Here is a 19,134-nt window from a genome sequence, read left to right on the forward strand (position 1 = left end):
TCTCAGTCTGTAAGCATTCAGCTCACCAAGGTAAGCAAATCTTCACCAGTGCAGACAGAGCATCTGCATAGAATAGCATAGAACAAGGTATTCCACTTGTGTAGCACATTTAAAAATAGCAAAACAAAATCTGGTAAATTCAAATGCCGTTGAAGCCCAAATAAGCTGGACAATGGTGGGATTGATATATAAGAAAACAAAACAAAACAAAAAACAAGAATACATTTTTTTTCTCTTTGGCTCCCAAAATATTTTTTTAATTTAAAATGTTTGATTTGTCCCAAATGATTTTATTCACAACACAGTTAACAATGTTTGGCACTGAAAGCATACACAGTTAAATAAATGAACAGTCAAATATTGATGTGTACGTCAAAATAAAGTTTTACATGTTCAGAGTTCAGACTTTGGGCAACATTAGTAAGACAAGTATGAGTGTGCAGCTCAGGACAACTCACTGAGGTTTAAATCTACATTACTCCACACAGTATTTTTTGTCCTCCCCAGCTTTACTGGTGAGTCGTCTTGTGTAGCATTAATCTGGCTGATGTGCAAAGACTTTTTATTTGAAAGCCATCAAGTCAGTTAGATTTACAGGACTGCAAACCATAGTCCTACCCAGAACGAGGAGATGTTTTTCCAACTTATGCACTTCAGGAATCCTTCACATATACTTCTTGGTTTGTAAAACGAAAGGTGCTGTATAGAAGTAGCCTTTTGACATTAGGCTGCAGGATCAGAAATAATAGCGCAACAACAACAACAACAACAACAAAAAACCTCTCAAACACATAAATCTGAAAGATTTACACAAATCACAATACAAAAAAAATTGTATAACAGATATTGATCTGTCGCTTTGTATTATACTGTTGATCAGCTTTGGAGACAAAGTGCACGTCAGCAGAGTGAATCTTAACCTGCTGATACGATTTATCAGTTTGAGGAGAGAGCTAAGAAACAAAGGCACTGCAGGCAAAGTAAACCTGTTGTTTTAAAGTATCAATAGCACTACCAACGGTTATCTGAGCAGCTTTATTCCCACAAACTTTCTTTTTGCCCCACTTAAGAGTGGAGAGTCAGCATACAAAAAGCCCCAACAATCAAATCATAGAATTGGCATAAGTGTTGTAAACTACAAAAAGAAAGATTTGTTGTAGATAATCGACACTGAGTTTTAAAATATACGTCCCTTGAATAATAAAAACACAGAAGGGTCCAAAGGTGCTCCTCATCTCCTTACTTCTAATAATACTCATAGCTGGGTCGATGTGCAGCAAAGAGACGGGATACTTTGTGACTTTCATAATTTGGTGGAGCTTTGTGTTTTATGTCCTACATTTTACCAAATAACTTGGTTCAATTGAGATGTATAGGGTGAGAACACACTCTTAGTGTATTCATTTTCCCATTAGGGAAAAAAAATGAGTCACAACCACAAGACTTCACTGCATTGAGGTTCATAAAAGCCATAGTCAGAGGGTCCTCCTTTTATCTTGATACCGTTCACTTTGTTTGATTAGAAGTGGGAGGGAGAAAAATGCAACCACTGGAGCACACATTCAGCTCTAGCAGCTGTTTTAGGACGTTTTTTTTGTTTTGTTTTGTTTTGTTTTGGGGTTTTTTCTCAGCCGTTTTTAGGTGGAATTTCCCTTTAAGAGGCAGCTCAACTGTCCTTCTACCTCCGTGGGCCAAGCTTATGAGTCCAGCCTAAAATCATTCTTATTCAGCATGGCTGATCAGTGCAAACTGACCTCCACCCTCTACTCCTCAGCTCTGGACGGGCTCTGTCCGCTGTCTCCCAGTCCTTTGACCGCGCTCGCCCGTCCGTTTCCCCGCAGTCACTTGATGCGATGCCGCACCAGTGAGGACTCGTCTGTGATCTCCCCGCGGTCACGGTGCCTGCAGGGCAGCAGCAGCAGCAGCAGCAGGCCGATGAGGATCAGGGCGCAGACTGCCACCAGGGCGTAGGAGATCATCCACAGGACGGGCTCCTTCAGCACGCCGCCGGAGCAGTCTGCTGCCACGTCTGCTGCCGAGAAGGGCCCGGCGATCTCTGAGAGAGGCTTTCCGTCACTCACTGCAAACAAAGGCGAGACAGCTCAGAAGCAGGAAACCATACTATCACCAAAAAAAAAAAAAAAAAAATGCTAATTTATGGCTGTAACCGATTATTTTAGTAATCAATTATTCAGTTACTAGAACTATTGGCATATTCTGGAGATTTTTCATTTAAAATGTAATAGAATGCATCTGCAGCTTAAAAATACTTCTAGCATGTATAAAAGCTCAGCTCTTTCTGCTCAACTTAAACTCGGTGTGGGGCTGAACTGTTTACTTTTTTTTTCTTTCAATTAGACAATAAATAATTGGATAGCAAAAGGTGTTGAATATAAGCTTTTTTTTTTTAAACAGAATTTGAACCAGGTGAAGTTGGTGTTTCTTTACCAGAAACAGAGGACTTGTCAATTTTGGTGGGAAGATGGAGATGAATGCAAAAAAAGAAAAAAAAGAAAAAATTGAAACTGAGACAGTTTCGCCTTCCAGCTGAACAACTACACAGAGAAGAGTTTATATCAAAAAATATTCATGTGTTAGAAAGATTATGTTAGAATCCACTTAAGAATCTTTATCAAGTATTTAAAATCTGATGTCCTCAGATTCTCTCCATCCACTCTGAGTTTAAAATATGTTGCAAAGAATAATAAGGAAAGATTTCAGACTCCAGATGTGCAACGCTGGTAGAGGCGAACCCCAAGAGACTGCAAGTGGCTCTACAAAGTGTTTACATCCCACTCTTCAGAGTTTTATTTACAACAATCATGCCTTACTTTGTGCAGGTCTATCACAAAATCCTAACAAAATACATAGAAGTTTGTGGTTTTAATGTGGCAAAATGTGGAAGTAGTTCAAGGGGCTCGAAAGCTTTTGCAAGTCAATGTAAGTTAAACATGTTACTGATGAATAAAAATTTGAATCCAATGAACGGAGAGAAAAGGGGCAATTTCTGAACAAATGCAAAAGGAGATTCCCTTCTATATCCTCAGCAAACTATATTATATTTAATAGATTATTGTGATAAACAAAATGTGCTACATATCACTTAGTGCCCAGCAGCTTCTTAAATAAAGCTGTCAGCTGGAGGGTAATATCCTGAGGTTCATGTTTAAAACTGAAATTCCTGGTTTCACAGAAGAGCATCAATAGGCCGTTTGTCTGTGTGCCAGAACAGAGAGGAAAGTCGGCAACTAAACGTCACAAGCCTGCATCCTCAGCCTTAAGCCAACATCTGCTTCAAGAGTGTTTGCTTAGTTCCAACAAGTTGGCCTTTGTACTTTACGATGTGAACAGGAGCCCTCTCCAAAGCTCATACAAATACAAAACCAAACTATTCACCTGATTTAATACTTAATGCAGCACATGAGCATAACTTGCTAAAAACACCAGAGGTGGATTCTGCACATGGGACAATGTTTTCTGAGTGGCTTCAGGTCAGCAAAATATTACAAAGTGTTGGTCCGTCAACCTGAACTTGGAGTCCGCTTGTATCCTGGTTATTAATTAATTCAAGTCTATTCCGTGTCTTTTGAAAGTTTTCATATCCCTCAAACCTTCTGGACTTCACCAACAAATGAGGTGGAAGGGAAAATTAAACTTGATTTTATTTTTTTTTAATATTTACAAATAAAAGTTTGAAATATATGGAGTCCTGTAGGGGACACAGAATTTTCTTTCTCATTGCATTTCCTCGCAATAAGTTTGCATCATCTTGAAATAATATTGTATTTACTAGTCAGTTCATTAAATAAGATAAGCTTTACTGTCCAAAGTTACAATATGAGTATTTAACATGTACGTTAACACAGTTACTAGCACATATTTTACTCATTTTAAACAATATCTGCACATCTCTGCTGTGACAAAGTTTTTATTGTTACTTATAGTTCATTATCTATAAATACATACATTTGCACATTTTGTACATATTTTAAATTAATCTACCAAATGCACATTAATTTGAAATGGAGTAGGCTATTTTTAATAACTGCATTTTATTCTGTGCATGTATGCTATATTCTCTCATCTTTATGTGAATCCATGTGCTTCGACAGCCTGTCACTTTGCAGCTGTTGCACCACAGTTTTCCTATTGTGGAACAATAAACAAATTTCAACACTATTCTATTTTTTCATTTGTGAGATATCTGAAGTTTTATGTGTTTTTCTTTGGAATACAAACGCACCATAAATTTATGTGCAAAAATGCCAGAGAGCAAAGTTTCTGTCATAAACATGACAGAAACTTTCTGTAAGAAGGAAAAAAAAAAGCCAAACTATTTGGACTATTTTAAATAATCTTTATGGGGTAATACTGCCCTCTACTGACAGATTTAGACAGTAGAGGGTCTGATTATTAAGCAAGTTTGTAGTCTGATTAGAAAGGCCCCATTGTCATGTGCGGTTCCATTTCATGCTATCAGCTATTTGTCCACCGAAATGTATTATACAAACAAACATGAACACCCAATTACCTGATATATATTGGAAACACGTTTCCACCGAGGATCTTTAAAAGTGTACCTATGTGCAACTTTATATTGACTTTTCTTAACACCATGACTGTATGTAAAATAGACCAAGATGTATTTGCCAACTCATTGTGAGGGAACACAAGAAGAAGAAAATCTTTTGCGTGTCTTGGGGAGCTTTGAGGATTATGGTCCACTATTCTGTGTGGCTTGTTTTATACTTTATACTTAGATTACCTTGGGCACAGAAGGACTTAATTTAGTTATTAGGTGACATCTGAATGTTATTGGATGCATTAGATTTGTTTATTGGTAAGTGGGTAAAGAGGGCTAAATACAAATGCATGAAAATCTTTTCAGATTTCTATTTGTAAAAAATGCCGAGAACTATTCTTTTCTGTTTCCACTTTACAGTTATGGACCAAGTTGTGTTGGTCTATAAAATCTCAATGAAATACAAGCTTGTGGCTCCAGCAGGATATGAGAGGAGAAAGTTCAAAGTCACTCTGTGCGGAAATGTTTAACACCAAGCGGCACCATTAGGCTGCCATCGAACATTTTCTTGAAATGTTGCTACTTAACCTGTCTTTAGTGCGTAATTTTCTTACCTGCACAGCTGCTGAGTGCGAAGCCCAGTTTCTTCTGGCTGCGGTCGAACACAACGTAGAAACCTTCCATAACAGTGGCGCCGATCACCAGGCCGGACGATGACGGGGACATACCGAAACGGAAGCATCCCAGGTTGTTTTCTGCGTCTACGATCGGCTGGATGTAAAGCTGCAGAACGGCAAAACAATCATTAGTCTCGTTGGTCAGTTTGAGACCGACATGGGCGAAAGGTGGAGCTGTGATTTTAATTTCTGTGCTTATCTACCTGAGGCAGGATGGTAATGCGGAAAGACTGACTGGCGTTGGTGGCTCTTAGGTAAATTGAAAGCTTTGGGAAAAGCTCCATGGGGTTCTCGTCCTTCTTCCAGCATGCAAGCTTGGTGCCATCCCAGAACCCTGAAGAGAAATTCTCGATCTAAATCACAGAGACAGAGGAAGACAGAACAGAAGGTCACTACTGCGCCAAAGCAGGTTTTGATGTCATCTTTGATCTATAAGCTTTGCAGGAATGAGAGTATACTTGAATAATTGCTGAAGTCGATCTCAAGTCTCAAAAGGTTAGAAAAAACATAGAGTATTGCAAATGCCCATCTGCATGAAGGCAAGACAATTATTTTCCTAGCAGAAAAACGATGAGCCCTTCCACCTACAACTACTGCATCCTTAAACAGTGAGTGTGTGCTATTCTCCTCAGCATCCCTTTGCTCTGACAACATGTTTCATCATTGTCTGTGAGAAGAAGGCAGCGTACCTGAGAGCTGCGTGTGATGGTTTCTACCACCGCATTGAAGACATTGATAGGAAGTCTCAGCAGTGTCGTCCCGCTGTCAACTATGGCTTTATCCACGTTATACTGAAAGAAAGAGACCATCAGTGTTTTTTTCTTAGTTCAACAGGCTTCTCTGAAATGCCTTGAAGAAAAAAAAAAAACAACAGAATAAAATACAAGGACGAATTTTCACAAGCAGGTAAACCACATCACACTCCTCAGCAGCACTGCAAGTCAGCTACATTTATAATTGTCCTACTTAGAATAAAAATGACCTTTGACATCGTCCAACTAGTACATCTTTTCCTGTTTTAGATGTAAACAGATTCTTTGAAGCTTGAGGACAACTACTGTGCTGGGATCATATGCTGAAATAAAGAAGTGTAAAAAAAAAAAAAAAGCAAAAGTTTGAAAAAAACACTTTTCTCTTTTTTTTCCCCATTTGCAATTTTGAGATCCTAGGTCTCCATAACAGTTTGTTACACAGAGTCTAATGTCAATGAGAGTGATGTCTTGTCATCACAAATGTAAATATGTGGAGATTGTTAAACTCTACTGAGACTTTGACTGAGAACTGTGTGCTTTGGACACGTGAGACTTTTCACCAACCGAGGTTCCTGGTGGGTCTAATGTGAAACCAAGGATCAACATTTAGAAATGCTCACTATTAAGTACGGTAGAGGAGCTGTGAAAATGTGGGCCTGCTTGTCTCCCAAAACATCTGGGAACCCCAATAGTAGCGCTGCCTAATTTTGAAAAATGTTGTAATGATTTTTATGGTACTTATTGAAATTCCTTTTATTATTATTACTATTATTATTTACACTTAAATAAGAGAACATTTTTGAACACAATGATTTACCAGCAACAGAGTGTTCTTCCACAGTATGTAGAAAACAAAATGCTAAGCTGAAAATTAATTATACTATCTACAAAAGAATAAAAAACAAATTATATAATAAGTAGGATATAAATACATTATAAGGAATATAGAAAACATGTCATTACTAGTAATAAATATTATTTTGACCAAACAAATTTGCTTATATTTTGAGAACTAACTTACAACTCTTGTATGCATTTTTGAAAAATATATTGAATAAATTGAAGTCACTTTCAGTATTAGTTGCCCATAGACCAAGTCCTGCTTAAATTTCAGGTCACAGAACAATTCTGGGTTTCACAACCCAAGTTTGTTTCATAAAATCCAAAGAGTTTCACTTCAAGTGAACAGACTCTGTCTTTGTTGTCTGTAACCACTGTGACTTCTCCTACTGCTGTTCTACTCTATCAGCAATTTTTTGAAAACAGGCCCATTTAAGGCATGACTTTATTCTTCAAAATGGATCAAAGTTAACAGAAAATGCAGAATAGGAGCATTGGTCCAAAGAGGAATAGTGACAAGAGCATTGCGATTTTATTAAAAACTTATTTCTCAACACATATTTTTATCTTATTCATTAAATGTACTGAAATTAAACTTTGGATTTTTTCAGACTTTTTCATACTGCTTGCTAGAAGACAAGATGGCTTTTTTATTATCCTTTTAACACATCTTTACCAGGAGTGCCAATAAATGTGGGTGGCACCTTATTTTAAAGTCAGAGACAGGACAGTTAGAGAATCAATACAGAGTTTGATGTTTACCTCCTTACAATCCAGATTCAGACTCTGATCTCCAACTTCCAGTTTCAACACTTCCACCTGGTAGTACCACTCCTCTACGATAGGCGTGTACCAAATCGACCCTCGGTACAGAGTTGGTTCAGCTCCACCCATTATCTACCAAAAAAAAAGCAAAAAAAAAAAAAAAAGCACAGGTTCATCCATCTGCTCACACTCTGGCACAGCATAGTACATAAACACACAGGGACCTCCCGCCATCTAATCCATCTGTCAGCATCAGAGAGTCACATGATGGAGGTGCAGCATGTGAGGGGTACCGAGGTTGTGTGTGTGTGCAACAGAGACAGACCTGCTCTCAGCAGGAAGCCATCTTAGTTTAATGAGTCACTCTTTAACCAGAGTGGGCATCCAAAGAGAAAAGATGCTGACACACAACCACATCAACTATTATGTTTTTAAAACGCACTCGGCTGCTCTGATCAATTAGTGTCAAATCATCATGCGAGTAGAAACTGCTGAACAGCATTTCAGTGTTTCGGCGCAACTGGTACCGTTTATATTAAGAGAACAAAGATCCCAACTTAAAAGTGAAAACTCAAAGCCGATATCAAATAATATTTTAAAGAGTAATCCGATTTCGAAATGAATTAGTATATAAAGTATTACTTAGGCAGACTTTTCCGGAGTCGTTCCGGATACTTACAAGACTGCCAGCGGGAGGGTTGACTGCGCTGCTGTCCGACAGGCCAGCCCCGCACATTTGCAGAGAAAACATGTTGGGAATTCCCAGCTGATTCACCACAGAGTTGAAGAACGGCTCCACGGAGGAGTCGGGCTGATCAAGAGACAAGAAAGGCATAATCAATCACCATCCGTCAATTTAAACAGTGGAACATAAGCTTATACATTGTCTGGAGAGAATAGTCTTACCCCTTGTTGGGGTTTTATGTAGTGCACTAGATAGCACGCAATCGTGAAATGGATAGAAAATGAAGGTGTTTCCATTTTCTTAACGAATAAAAACTAAAACAGAGTAGAACATATTTGAATTAAACCTCCTTTACATCCAATACTCGTAAAAGATCTAGTGCAATAGACTACTTTTAGAAGTTACCTAATTAGTGAAGTTTCCACCTGACATAGTTACAGGCCTTTTCCCATTTAGAATAGATATTGTGAAAAACACAATCATCAATAGCAGACCAACTGGAGATCGAGACATGCAGTAATGAAATTAAGTAATTCTTAAAAAATGTTCGGACCAAAAAGAACAACCGCGGTATGTGCATGACCTGCAGGCCCAAAACAAGAGTTCTGCCCTTTGACCAAACAATGTTATCTCTTTTGGTGACAAAGTTGCTCATGTCAGTTCTGTGTTACCCCAAGCATGACTAATAGTTCTCAGGCAAGCTGAACCTGATCTTTTCAGAGACAACAAAAGCACAAAGTGGTCAGTGTGAGCATATCTGCTCTTTAGTCACTGGCATTTGATCCCAAAGGTTACCACAGTCAGCTCAGGTAGAAAGAATCTCTTGTGCTGGTCCCAACTAAATTATCATGTCGAAGAAAGCCAACAAGGTCAAGCGATTTGGATTTTGTCACATTTTACAGTGCTGTGAAAAAGTCTTTACCCATTGAAACTTTTCCAGTTTTTTACTTTTTTGTATTTCACTTACACATCGGGTCATCAAACAAACATGAAAATCAGACTAAGATGGTGATGGTGATGACGAATTCTGCAAAGCACAGTTGGCCAAGATTCCTTCACAGCGACGTAAAAGATTCTTTACTGGTTATCACAAATAGTTGTTGCTGTCAAGGGTGGAACAACCAGTTACTAGCTTTAGAGTATAATTACTTTTCAAAAAGAGGCGGGTTGGTTTGGATAGTTTCTTTTCTTCCTTTAATTACTTAAACCATCATTCAAAAACTGCTTTCTGTATTAATACAAGTTATTGTCTGACATTAACATGTGTACAAGTGACACAAGAGAGCAAAAACAGAAGAAATCTGTAAGAGTAAGTACTTTTCCACAGTTCTGTATGCAAATTTTAGGCTCCTGAACGTCTCAAAAGGGAAGCAAGTTATCTGTATCAAATTCATTCAGAAAATACATAATGATACAGAGGAAATGAGATTGAATCAAGTAAGAAAATATTTTTTTTTAAGAGAACAAAGCAGAGCATCACAGTACAGGCTGCTGAAAATACAACCATTCTGTTGTCATGTGAAACATCAGTGACTACATTAAGATAAGATCTCACACTGAAGTTATGCGGAACCGTGAAAGATATGCAGAGCGGGATCTTACGCAGTACTGCACTGAAGACAAAACATTATATCAAGCAAATCATCTTCCTTTGTACAGCTTTTTATTATTACAATACCAATCTATTTTTAAAGTCATTTCATACATTGCAAAGACTTTATAGCATCTTTCCTAGCCTATTTAACTGGAGCAGCGTGCTGAAACTGTATCTCTCACTGTGAAGAGAAACCGACAGAGGCCGCAGCGTCCAGAACAGCTCTTGTGAGTAAATTAAATTGGACACAGTCACAATATTAATAGACAATGTACTGCTAATAGCTGCACTATCCAATTTAATTGATTCTGACCATTTAATATCCAACTCAACATAGCATGTATTCATGTCCTCCTAGCAGCTAGGACCGAGCCTGACGGGACAGTTGCATGCTTGTTGTGATCTGACTGCTGTTTATCTCCTTGTTTGAGACATATCTTTAAAAGGTCTTAGTGGGTTAAAGTTAAAGAGTCTGCATCTCACCCGTGCCAGCATTGGGTAGGCCAGCCCCAGGATGCCTTGCCAGTCGATTCCAGGTAAGAAGAAGCTGTCAGATAATTGGATGGCGGCAATGTTGATAGCAATGGTTCCATTTGGGCCCTTGGGCAAGGAGACGAGATCAGTTCCCAGAACACCTTCCCAGTTGCCTTGTGTGTACCTGACACCCACTGAGCGACCAGTTGACTGGAAGGTACTAGAGCTGGGGAGAGGAAGGAGACAGACAGCGTGAAATAAAATAGTGCTTTTTTTTTTTTTTTTACACAAAGAGACAGCATTAAGACAATGGGAAAAAACAACTAAATAACTAAAATAAAGAGAAAAGATTGCAGTTGCATTTAAAAAAAAAAAAGTTTTTATTTCTGTTAACTTTGATTATTATTGTGGCTTACAGCTAATGAAAGCACCAAAATATAATTTCTTAGAAAATTTCCAGTATAAAAGCCAATAAAAAAAATTGAGTTTTATACAGTATGCAAACTCAATGCTCGATTTGAGCTCCTTTTGTACGAATTATTAATCAATGTGGCATTGCATGGAGTCGATCAGCCTGAATCGCTGGCGTCTCATCTTCCTCTTCACAACTCGCCATAGTTTTCCTCCATGTGGCTTAGGTCAGGGGTCAGACACAGCAATACCACGGTAATAAACACACATATTCATATTTTTGGTTACCTGGGCAGGTGCCAAACCCTGCTGGAAAATGAAATTAGCATTTCCAAAAAGCTTTTCAGCAGAAGAGCTCGAACATTTCCTGGAGGTGAGCCAACACCAGCAAAGGACTTAACACCTTAAATCATCACTGACTGGAAGCTTAACACTTTTGAGCTCAAGCAACTTGGATTCTCTAGTCTGTCTCCAAATACTGGGACCATGATTTCCAACTGAAATGCAAAATTTTACAAAATCTGAAATAAAGATTTTGGCTTACTAAGTCCAATCTTTATTTTTCAGTAGTGGCTTAATACGATAAATGTAATAGTTGTAGCCCATGTCCTGCATGGCTCTTCAAGTCCTGACTCCCACTGCAGTCCATGCTTGCTAGCCTGTTGTTATCTCACTACTTGTCTACTTTTTGATCACACTTTTTCCTTTCACTGAGCTTTCCACAAATATATTTGGATAGAGCACTCAGCTTTTGTAACTATGCTCTTTTGTGGCTTACCCTCTCCTTCTCGAGGGAGTCAAGTCATTCTTTACCATGACTGTACAAGCCATAAAATGGATATGGCATAAAGCTTCTGTATAAAAAAACAATGTTTATTTTGGTTGTTCTATTCTTGCTGAGAACCTGAGTTTTAGGTTTCCATCAGCTGTAAACCATAGTCAGCAAAATTAACAGAAAGAGAGTCTGCAACTATATCTCTCTGTTTGTTATGCATCTAGAAAGCAAATGATTTCAGCTGAATTACCAAAAAAAATTCTCAGAAGTGCATGTATTGTTTCTGTGATCTACAACTGTAGTGTCGTGCTATTTTCAGGAGCATGTGAATTTTGCCACACAAGGTGTTTGTGCCACTCACAGTGCAGTGTTGAAGTAGCTCGTAATGAATGGGTGTGGAGCAGCAGCCACAGCAAAGTTACTGCTGCCTGTATCCACCAGGATGTTGAGCTGAAACACACAAGGAAGAGTTTGCTTTAACAACTGATACAAGCTGCACGTCCTTACATAAATAACTCATAAAACAACACTGTTAAAAAAAAAAAAAAAAAAAAGACAGCAGACGCAAGCAGACAGAGTTTTAAGTCGCATTATATTTTATTTAGAGGCACTAAACCAGAAAAAGAAAACCCCGTGTTAGAGTTTACTGTAAGCTTGTTGGGCGGAAAAAGAAAGATTAACTTGGCACATTACTCTTCCCGCAGACTCCACAATCACACAAACTGCTGTTAAGCCACACACACACACACACAAAATACAGCACACGGACTGTGACATAATTACTCTCTAATGTGCTATCTGGGAGACGAACATGACAGCCTCGAGCGCCTGACATGACCGTATGACCCAGCCAGCCGTTTGGGTATGTGTCATGTGGGGAATGGCGAGCAGCAGTGGATATAATTCTGTCTTCCAGGCATCAAGTCAGCGAGTATGAACTAATTAGCCAGTGGAGATCTGCCACCTCCTCGACTAAAGCACAGGCCAAATCCACAGTCATGGAAAAGCATTCCCTGCCATGACAAGGCCCCACAACCACCTGTTTCCTCCCACATCTGAAACAAATTCGCCGATCTCTACGGGCTGTGGAATCTTTAGTCCTTCAATCAGCAGCAAACAGACGCAGTCTAACTAAGATCAGTCTTCTTTTACTGTAAACAGGGTGGACTAGCAGGAAGGAGATAAAAATGTTAAAAGTGGAGAGAGAGACATGCCAGGAATAACTTCCTCATGCTTTGCTCCAAAACTTGTTTCACAAACACTTTCTTGCTGTTAAGCTAAGGTGTGTATTCATACATTATGAAACAATGGGATTAAAAGATCAATCATGATTTTTTTTTTTTTTTTAATTAACTTGTTCTTGTTTAGGCTTATGGGTTTCTCCTTACTGGGCTGGCTCTGGTCCCATTACCATAAAACTCCCCACCATCGCCTTGTACATGGCAGCAGTCCACTGCCTAAACAAGCCAAACAAGCCTGACTGGAAAACACTTGTGAGGACAGACAGTGAGGGCATTTTTATTCGTCTCCATGTCCCACATCTTCTTCTAGTCTAGCTCCCGAGCCTGAGGCAAATCTCTCTCTCTTTCTCTGTCTCTCTCTCTCTCGCTCTCTCTCGCTCTCTCATCGCGGCAGCCTGCAGTTGAACACTCACTGCCTAATTGGCAGCGGCTCCGTGGTGGCAACGCGCATCTGCTACCTGTTTGTAGCAATTAGCAGATGTGAGGCTCTCTGCAGCCTCTCTCAGCCCGGCTGTGCCACATGTTAACAGATGCAGCAATTAGAGGCTGATTTGAATAGCGCCTTGTTTAACACCGCGGCCCTGTAATCACATCATGATTTAGTTAGTATAATACCGAGAGTGTGACCCAATCGTATTGAATTACAGGACATTCTGGCAACAAATAACCAATTTAAACCGAAGTGGATTGAGCTCCGCTGGCGTGAATAACTGATGTAATGGACTCGCTGTAATTATGCCAAGAGAAGCAAAGTTTAATGGCCGGCTCATCTGGGCAGAAATATCAAAAGGTGGTAAAACTGCTTCTTTTCTTTGGATTATAATCCCATCTATGCCACATAATAATGACCGTCTTCACAGTATCCTGATTTTCAGAGTCACCGAGTCTTGGATTTCCATTATCTGTAAGCCAATTACAAGAAACAAATGCTAGGAATCTATAACTATAAAGCAACATTTTTAATTCAAAAACCATTTTTGCTCAAAAACATTTGAATAAATAGACATGAGCTCAACAGCAAATATATTTATTGTTTTTTGATCATTCAACCATCTGATTGGTGGAATGTGCTATTATGCCCATTTGGCTTTGAAGTGTTTCAGAACCCTTGATCATTCATGCAATTTATAAAAAAAAACAAAAAACAAAAAAAAAAAACAAAAAACAAAAAAAAAACCCAACTCTTTTTTGTATGACTTGCACGCAACAATCACATTTTCCAGCATCGTATCAGATCGTTGTTTGAAGCAAAAATTAACCCCCAGTCGGCCAAGAGAAGTGGCTTTGTCATTCTTTGCTTTCATTTGCCAAACATATGTCACCTGTGCGTCAGATTTACAACTGTATCACAAACACGCAAAAACCAGGGTTCTGACCAGAACCTTTGTATGTAAAAAAAAAACCCCCAACAAAAAACAACTGATTAATAGCATTAACATTCTTAACGCGTTCAAATCTATGTAATTAATTAAACAAAAATAACAAGTTAAAGTCCCGGGTATGTATTCTACTCGCAAAAACCAGAAAGGTCCAAAGGGAAGAATAGAGGTGTGATATGAAGATGGAAAAAGAGAAAGGAGGAACACAAGAAAATGAGGTGAGTGCATGAGAAAGGAAGGAAAAACAAAAGGACACATAAAAAGGACAGAAGGCTGCAGCACTTAAACAAAATGAGGAATAAAGTCAAGAAATACAAATACTTTTCAAAACGTTTCCACACTACACAATAGTCATATCTACAATTTAACACAGTAACTGCCAATAAGAGACACTGTAAGACTATACAACACAAACCAGTCATGTGGGTTCATTTCCTAAAACTGTCATAGCAGTATTTACTTTTCATCCTGTTCCTTGGGTCTGTGTCCAGAGAAAGTAACCTGAAACAGGTGTTTGTTCACCTGTCCCGTCACATAACACACAGGTGTAACTACTGACGTCACAGTGACCGGTCTCTACGTAGGTGGACTGGCTAATGTAATTAAAACAAAAATAAATCTGATTTCATAAGGCCTCAGTATGATCTGATGATTCCAATTTTCTTGTCCACAGTGACACATTGGAACTAATTTGGTCTTTTGTTTTACTTCTACTAGTAAATATATCAATCTCTGACTACAAGGAGAGAAACCAGCTGCAGATTTCCTCTTTTAGAAGAAATAGTATTTAATCCCACACCTTAATCGAAGAGAAGTTATGAGTTTATCCCTTTTAATGTCCCTAACTTGCAGCTTGACCTTTTTTATTTATTTTTTTATTTTTTTTAGCTATACTCAAAACATAAAAAGTGCATCACATCGGAGAAAGTGCTGTTTATTGAGAGGTTTAAAGTTGAAGTTTTAACCATGAAATGGAAATTAATTGAAATATGATCAAACCTTTTTTTTTTTTGGTGCTTTTATCATCTGCTGGTTGATTTTAATTCCTGGTTAATTAATTGCTGCATTTCTGGAAAAAAATCTTTAACGCTTATGATGTCCAAACGTAGATAGTTAAACATATTTTAAATCAAATTGTTTGATTTCTGTTATTAAAAATCATGGGCTACCTGGATATAGAACTAGAAATAATTTAATACCATGAAGTTGTGGTGGTTTATTCAAGGTTATGATACAGGGAGTAACTTATACCAATCCATGCATACGCAGGACAATACTTTAAATGTCTGAATCTATCACTGCAGCACCTGCTTATTAAGTGGAATGTAAAACTATGATAAACACGAGGGGATTTCATGGAAGATTCACATGACAGTACTGTAAGTGTGTTTTTCCCAGTTATCTGCCAACGGTTTATAAATAACTATCGTTTTGTCTCGTCATAATTCAACTAGAAGATGTTTTGCTTGTCACGCACTCTAAGAAGCCTTGTAGTAGTTCAGTGTTGTTTTTAATAGATTATAAACTGAGAAAAAAAAATTATGAAATGTTTGTAAATTCAGATAAATGAATTTTATGGTTTCAGTTTCCATCTCCTGAATGGCTATCTGAATTAAATACCGTAACTTTATTGGCACTCGGGTAAAGAAGAAGCGCGGAGACTGTTTTTACCAATCATAGGGTCAATCAGGACACAGAATACTGTGAAAAAAAAAAAAACTGCACAAAAAAATCTGCAAAGCAGCGATACCGTGAAAGGTGAACTGCATTATAGCGAGGGTTCACTGTATATGAAATAATTTATAAAAAGCAACTGAGCAATTTGTAGACCGGCTGTATATCTGAGTTTATCTATGTGCATCGGGGACTTCATTCTCATGCCTGGCCTCATAATGCCTCAATATTGAGGAGGTGGATTTATTTAAATAAGACAGTTTAGTCAAACATATGCGACACTTAACCTCATATTTTCTAAAAGAACAGTTTTGATTTCTCTGTAGCCTCGTAGCATGTAGAACTGATAAGCCTCTGCGAGCCTGAGAAACTAAAGCTTCACCACAGGAGCCTTAAAAGCTCTGATCTGTTTAACTTGAGAGGCCCGAGGGCAACAGGTCAACTTACTAATGAGATAATTCACCTTTGGTTTAAGCTCTGCTTCAAACGCTTCCACTCAGAGCACAATGGCAAATCGCTGCCACCCCTAAGGCCTCATGTATTCTTAATTCCCCACTCATGCACATTTAGCCCCTCTTAATCATTAACATGATCTTGTTAGGCATTTTACATTACTAGATGAATAAAATGATGACAGATTACCCCTGGCAGAATTTCTTTGCAACTCAAAGAATTGAAGCAGGAGATAGGGATGGCCAATTACCACACAGTTTATTGGTATCGAGGGGGGAGGAGGGGGGAAGAATCATGATTAGCATCAGCAATAATGTAATAATCACAATAAATTGTAAATAATGCTGGCAAACCCCCCCACTCCCCCCAAAACATGTGGTTAAGTCTTGTTTGGATTACTGCAGTGGCTGTTTGGACTCTTTTTCCACTAGTGGTGCAATGAGATCTTTATTGTAACCTGTTTACTTTTCAAAATATTACTGAATACATTTATTGTGTTCTGTTTGGCAACATAGTTACACCTGCTCAGTATATGAAATGTCCCTTTTTCACAATAGTGTTTATTTCTGAGGGACTCTACATGGAGGTAGCTACAGTTAACAGCTAAAAATCAAGGGTTGTTTTCATGTAAAAACATTTAAAACTTAATTTAAAAATAAATTAATTCCGTTAATTTATTTTCTTTGAAAATGGTGGACAGGTGATTACACCCCTGGCTGTCCCGTCACCCCAAAAAAAAAAGAAAAAAAAAAGAAAACTGCTTTTATTTGCCTCTTTTGTTTCCAGTTTAAAAAATATGTCCAATAACAATGTAAAGTAAACCTACCCTGACTTTCTCATCTTATTTAGCAACACAACTGGGGCTTATTGCTACAGTTCTGGTCCAAAGTTTGATTGATTTGTTTTGAGAAATCAACTAAATACTCAGTTAGTTAGAGTTTTCAAGTACTAAAATACAAAAAGTCAGCTGATTTGTTCAGTAAAGACATAGTTATTTACCCTGTGCAAGGTCCAGAATTGATAAAAAGGGATTAGAAGTATTTTATACCTTATTTTCAGGATTTAGCATAAATGTTTAATTTGAAAAATATTGCAAGCTGGATGTGTTTTTGTTTTAAGGCAGAATATCCTCTGTTGCTGTTTGTAATAGTGAAACTATATTCTACAATAACAAATGTGGTTTAATAAATCAAAGTCAATGGACACTTATTCTAATCCCTAAAAACACATAACATTGATCAAAGATTATTCATTGAATATTCAATGCCTTGAATGAAGCATAAAATTAGGCACATTTTTACATCATAAAGTTTCTCAGGTTTTAATATAAACTGAGAAATATCCATTCACATTTTAGCGTTATAATTCTGCAACACTCTTCATTTATAGCCTGCAGAAATGATTTTGGTATAATTTCAGATGAATTTGTCTGTTTTGACACCCAAATCTTTTTGAAGATTTTGTTTGCTTACCTACCAAGCAAATTGTATGTCTGAAACAAGGGGATATCTCTTATTTTATTTATTTATTTTTTTACAAGTCTGGGGCTGCTCTTTGCTCCATGGGAGCCTCATAATCCCAGTCAGCTGCCTGGAAAGAAACACTGGTCCTCACAGGCAGCATCATGTGAGCGCATGTGAGTGGGAAGCTGTAGCCTACCTTACAGACCCCAAGGCTGGTAAAGCCAGCTGCAGCACAGCTCTGGCTCATTCTTACCTTAATTGTCCCTGACTAAAAAGGCTAATAAAGTCTCACAATAAACTACGTCACTCTTATCATAAACTATTCCCTTCCTTCATGTTACACTCAAATCATTATTATTCAAGTGCGTTCAATAACTCGCATAAGATAGTGAAGGGATTGAGAGAAAGCACGATATCATTAAAAGCAAAGTACAAGTCACAATAAACTAAGTAAAAACAACAACTGTTAATTCAAATGAGGTATTAAACAAATATTTACACTTTGTGGAGGTGAAACAGTACCTTTTGGCCAGGAGTGCCAATAGACATCTCTATGTAGTAGCCTCTTCCAGAGTCCCCTTGCAGGTTGTTGACCATGTCCAGAAAGTTGACCGTGCCGCTGGGATCAGAGGCCAGAGAGAGACCCTCTCCATCTGATTTCAGCGCTACCACCCGGTCAGAAGACAAATTGGCCTCAGTGGTGAAATTATATTTCCCCGGGTAAATTTTCAGCGGTATTGAAAAGTAACAGTACGTCGCTCCGAAATTGAGACTAAAAACAAATGCCCAAATCGAAAACAAGGCGATGTTGGCCATTGTTGCGGCCGTTTTCTGCCCCTCTAACGTTAATAACTGAAATAGTTACGACGAAGTTGTTGCTCAAACTTTGGCTCCTTAAGTTTTCGGCTCTACTGTCATGTCATAGGAACAGCAGCTGTGTTGTTGTCGCCATCGAGGAAACGGAGCCTTTTCTTCGTCATAAACAAACCGGACATGCTCCCAAGCCAGAAGATTATGATTGGCAATAAAAAGAAAGAGAAACTTCTCGCCGTCGCTACTTTTATCAAAGTTTCGCCTCCATCCACACCTCCAACCGTGTTAAGTCTGATATTACGAAAGAGGTAGTTTCCGTTTTTTACTTTCAAAGTAAAGAAAACACAACGCTCACTGTTACGTGATGATAAAATGAATAAATAAATAAACATAAAAAACAACTTTGAGAAATATTATTTCTGATATGACAAATCGGACACACACGCGTACATTAATAATTATATTAAAACTGTACCGCTACCTCTTTTGCACTTTGTATAAGTTTCTAAAACTGATTTTTTTAAATTTTATTTTGAAAGGTAACTAAATGGACCCTTGATCGTACTTTTGCAGTCTTGATCCCATTGTTTTCACTTTATCTTGCGAGATCGGTGAC

General features: G+C 38.1%; 1 protein-coding gene across 1 annotated transcript; it reads right to left on the minus strand.

The window, feature by feature from the left end:
• Positions 1–274: 274 nt before the first annotated feature.
• bace2 (beta-secretase 2) lies at positions 275–18,827 on the minus strand. Its single transcript, XM_007575103.2, has 9 exons — positions 18,228–18,827; positions 11,857–11,945; positions 10,319–10,535; positions 8,236–8,367; positions 7,554–7,688; positions 5,889–5,990; positions 5,403–5,552; positions 5,137–5,305; positions 275–2,080 (listed from the first exon to the last, which is right to left on the minus strand). Exons 1-9 carry the CDS (start codon positions 18,519–18,521, stop codon positions 1,842–1,844), a joined length of 1,527 nt encoding a protein of 508 aa, XP_007575165.1. The 5' UTR covers positions 18,522–18,827; the 3' UTR covers positions 275–1,841.
• Positions 18,828–19,134: the final 307 nt, after the last annotated feature.

Source organism: Poecilia formosa, unplaced genomic scaffold (assembly GCF_000485575.1).
Source record: "Poecilia formosa unplaced genomic scaffold, Poecilia_formosa-5.1.2 Scaffold369, whole genome shotgun sequence".
NCBI classification, from domain to species: domain Eukaryota; kingdom Metazoa; phylum Chordata; class Actinopteri; order Cyprinodontiformes; family Poeciliidae; genus Poecilia; species Poecilia formosa.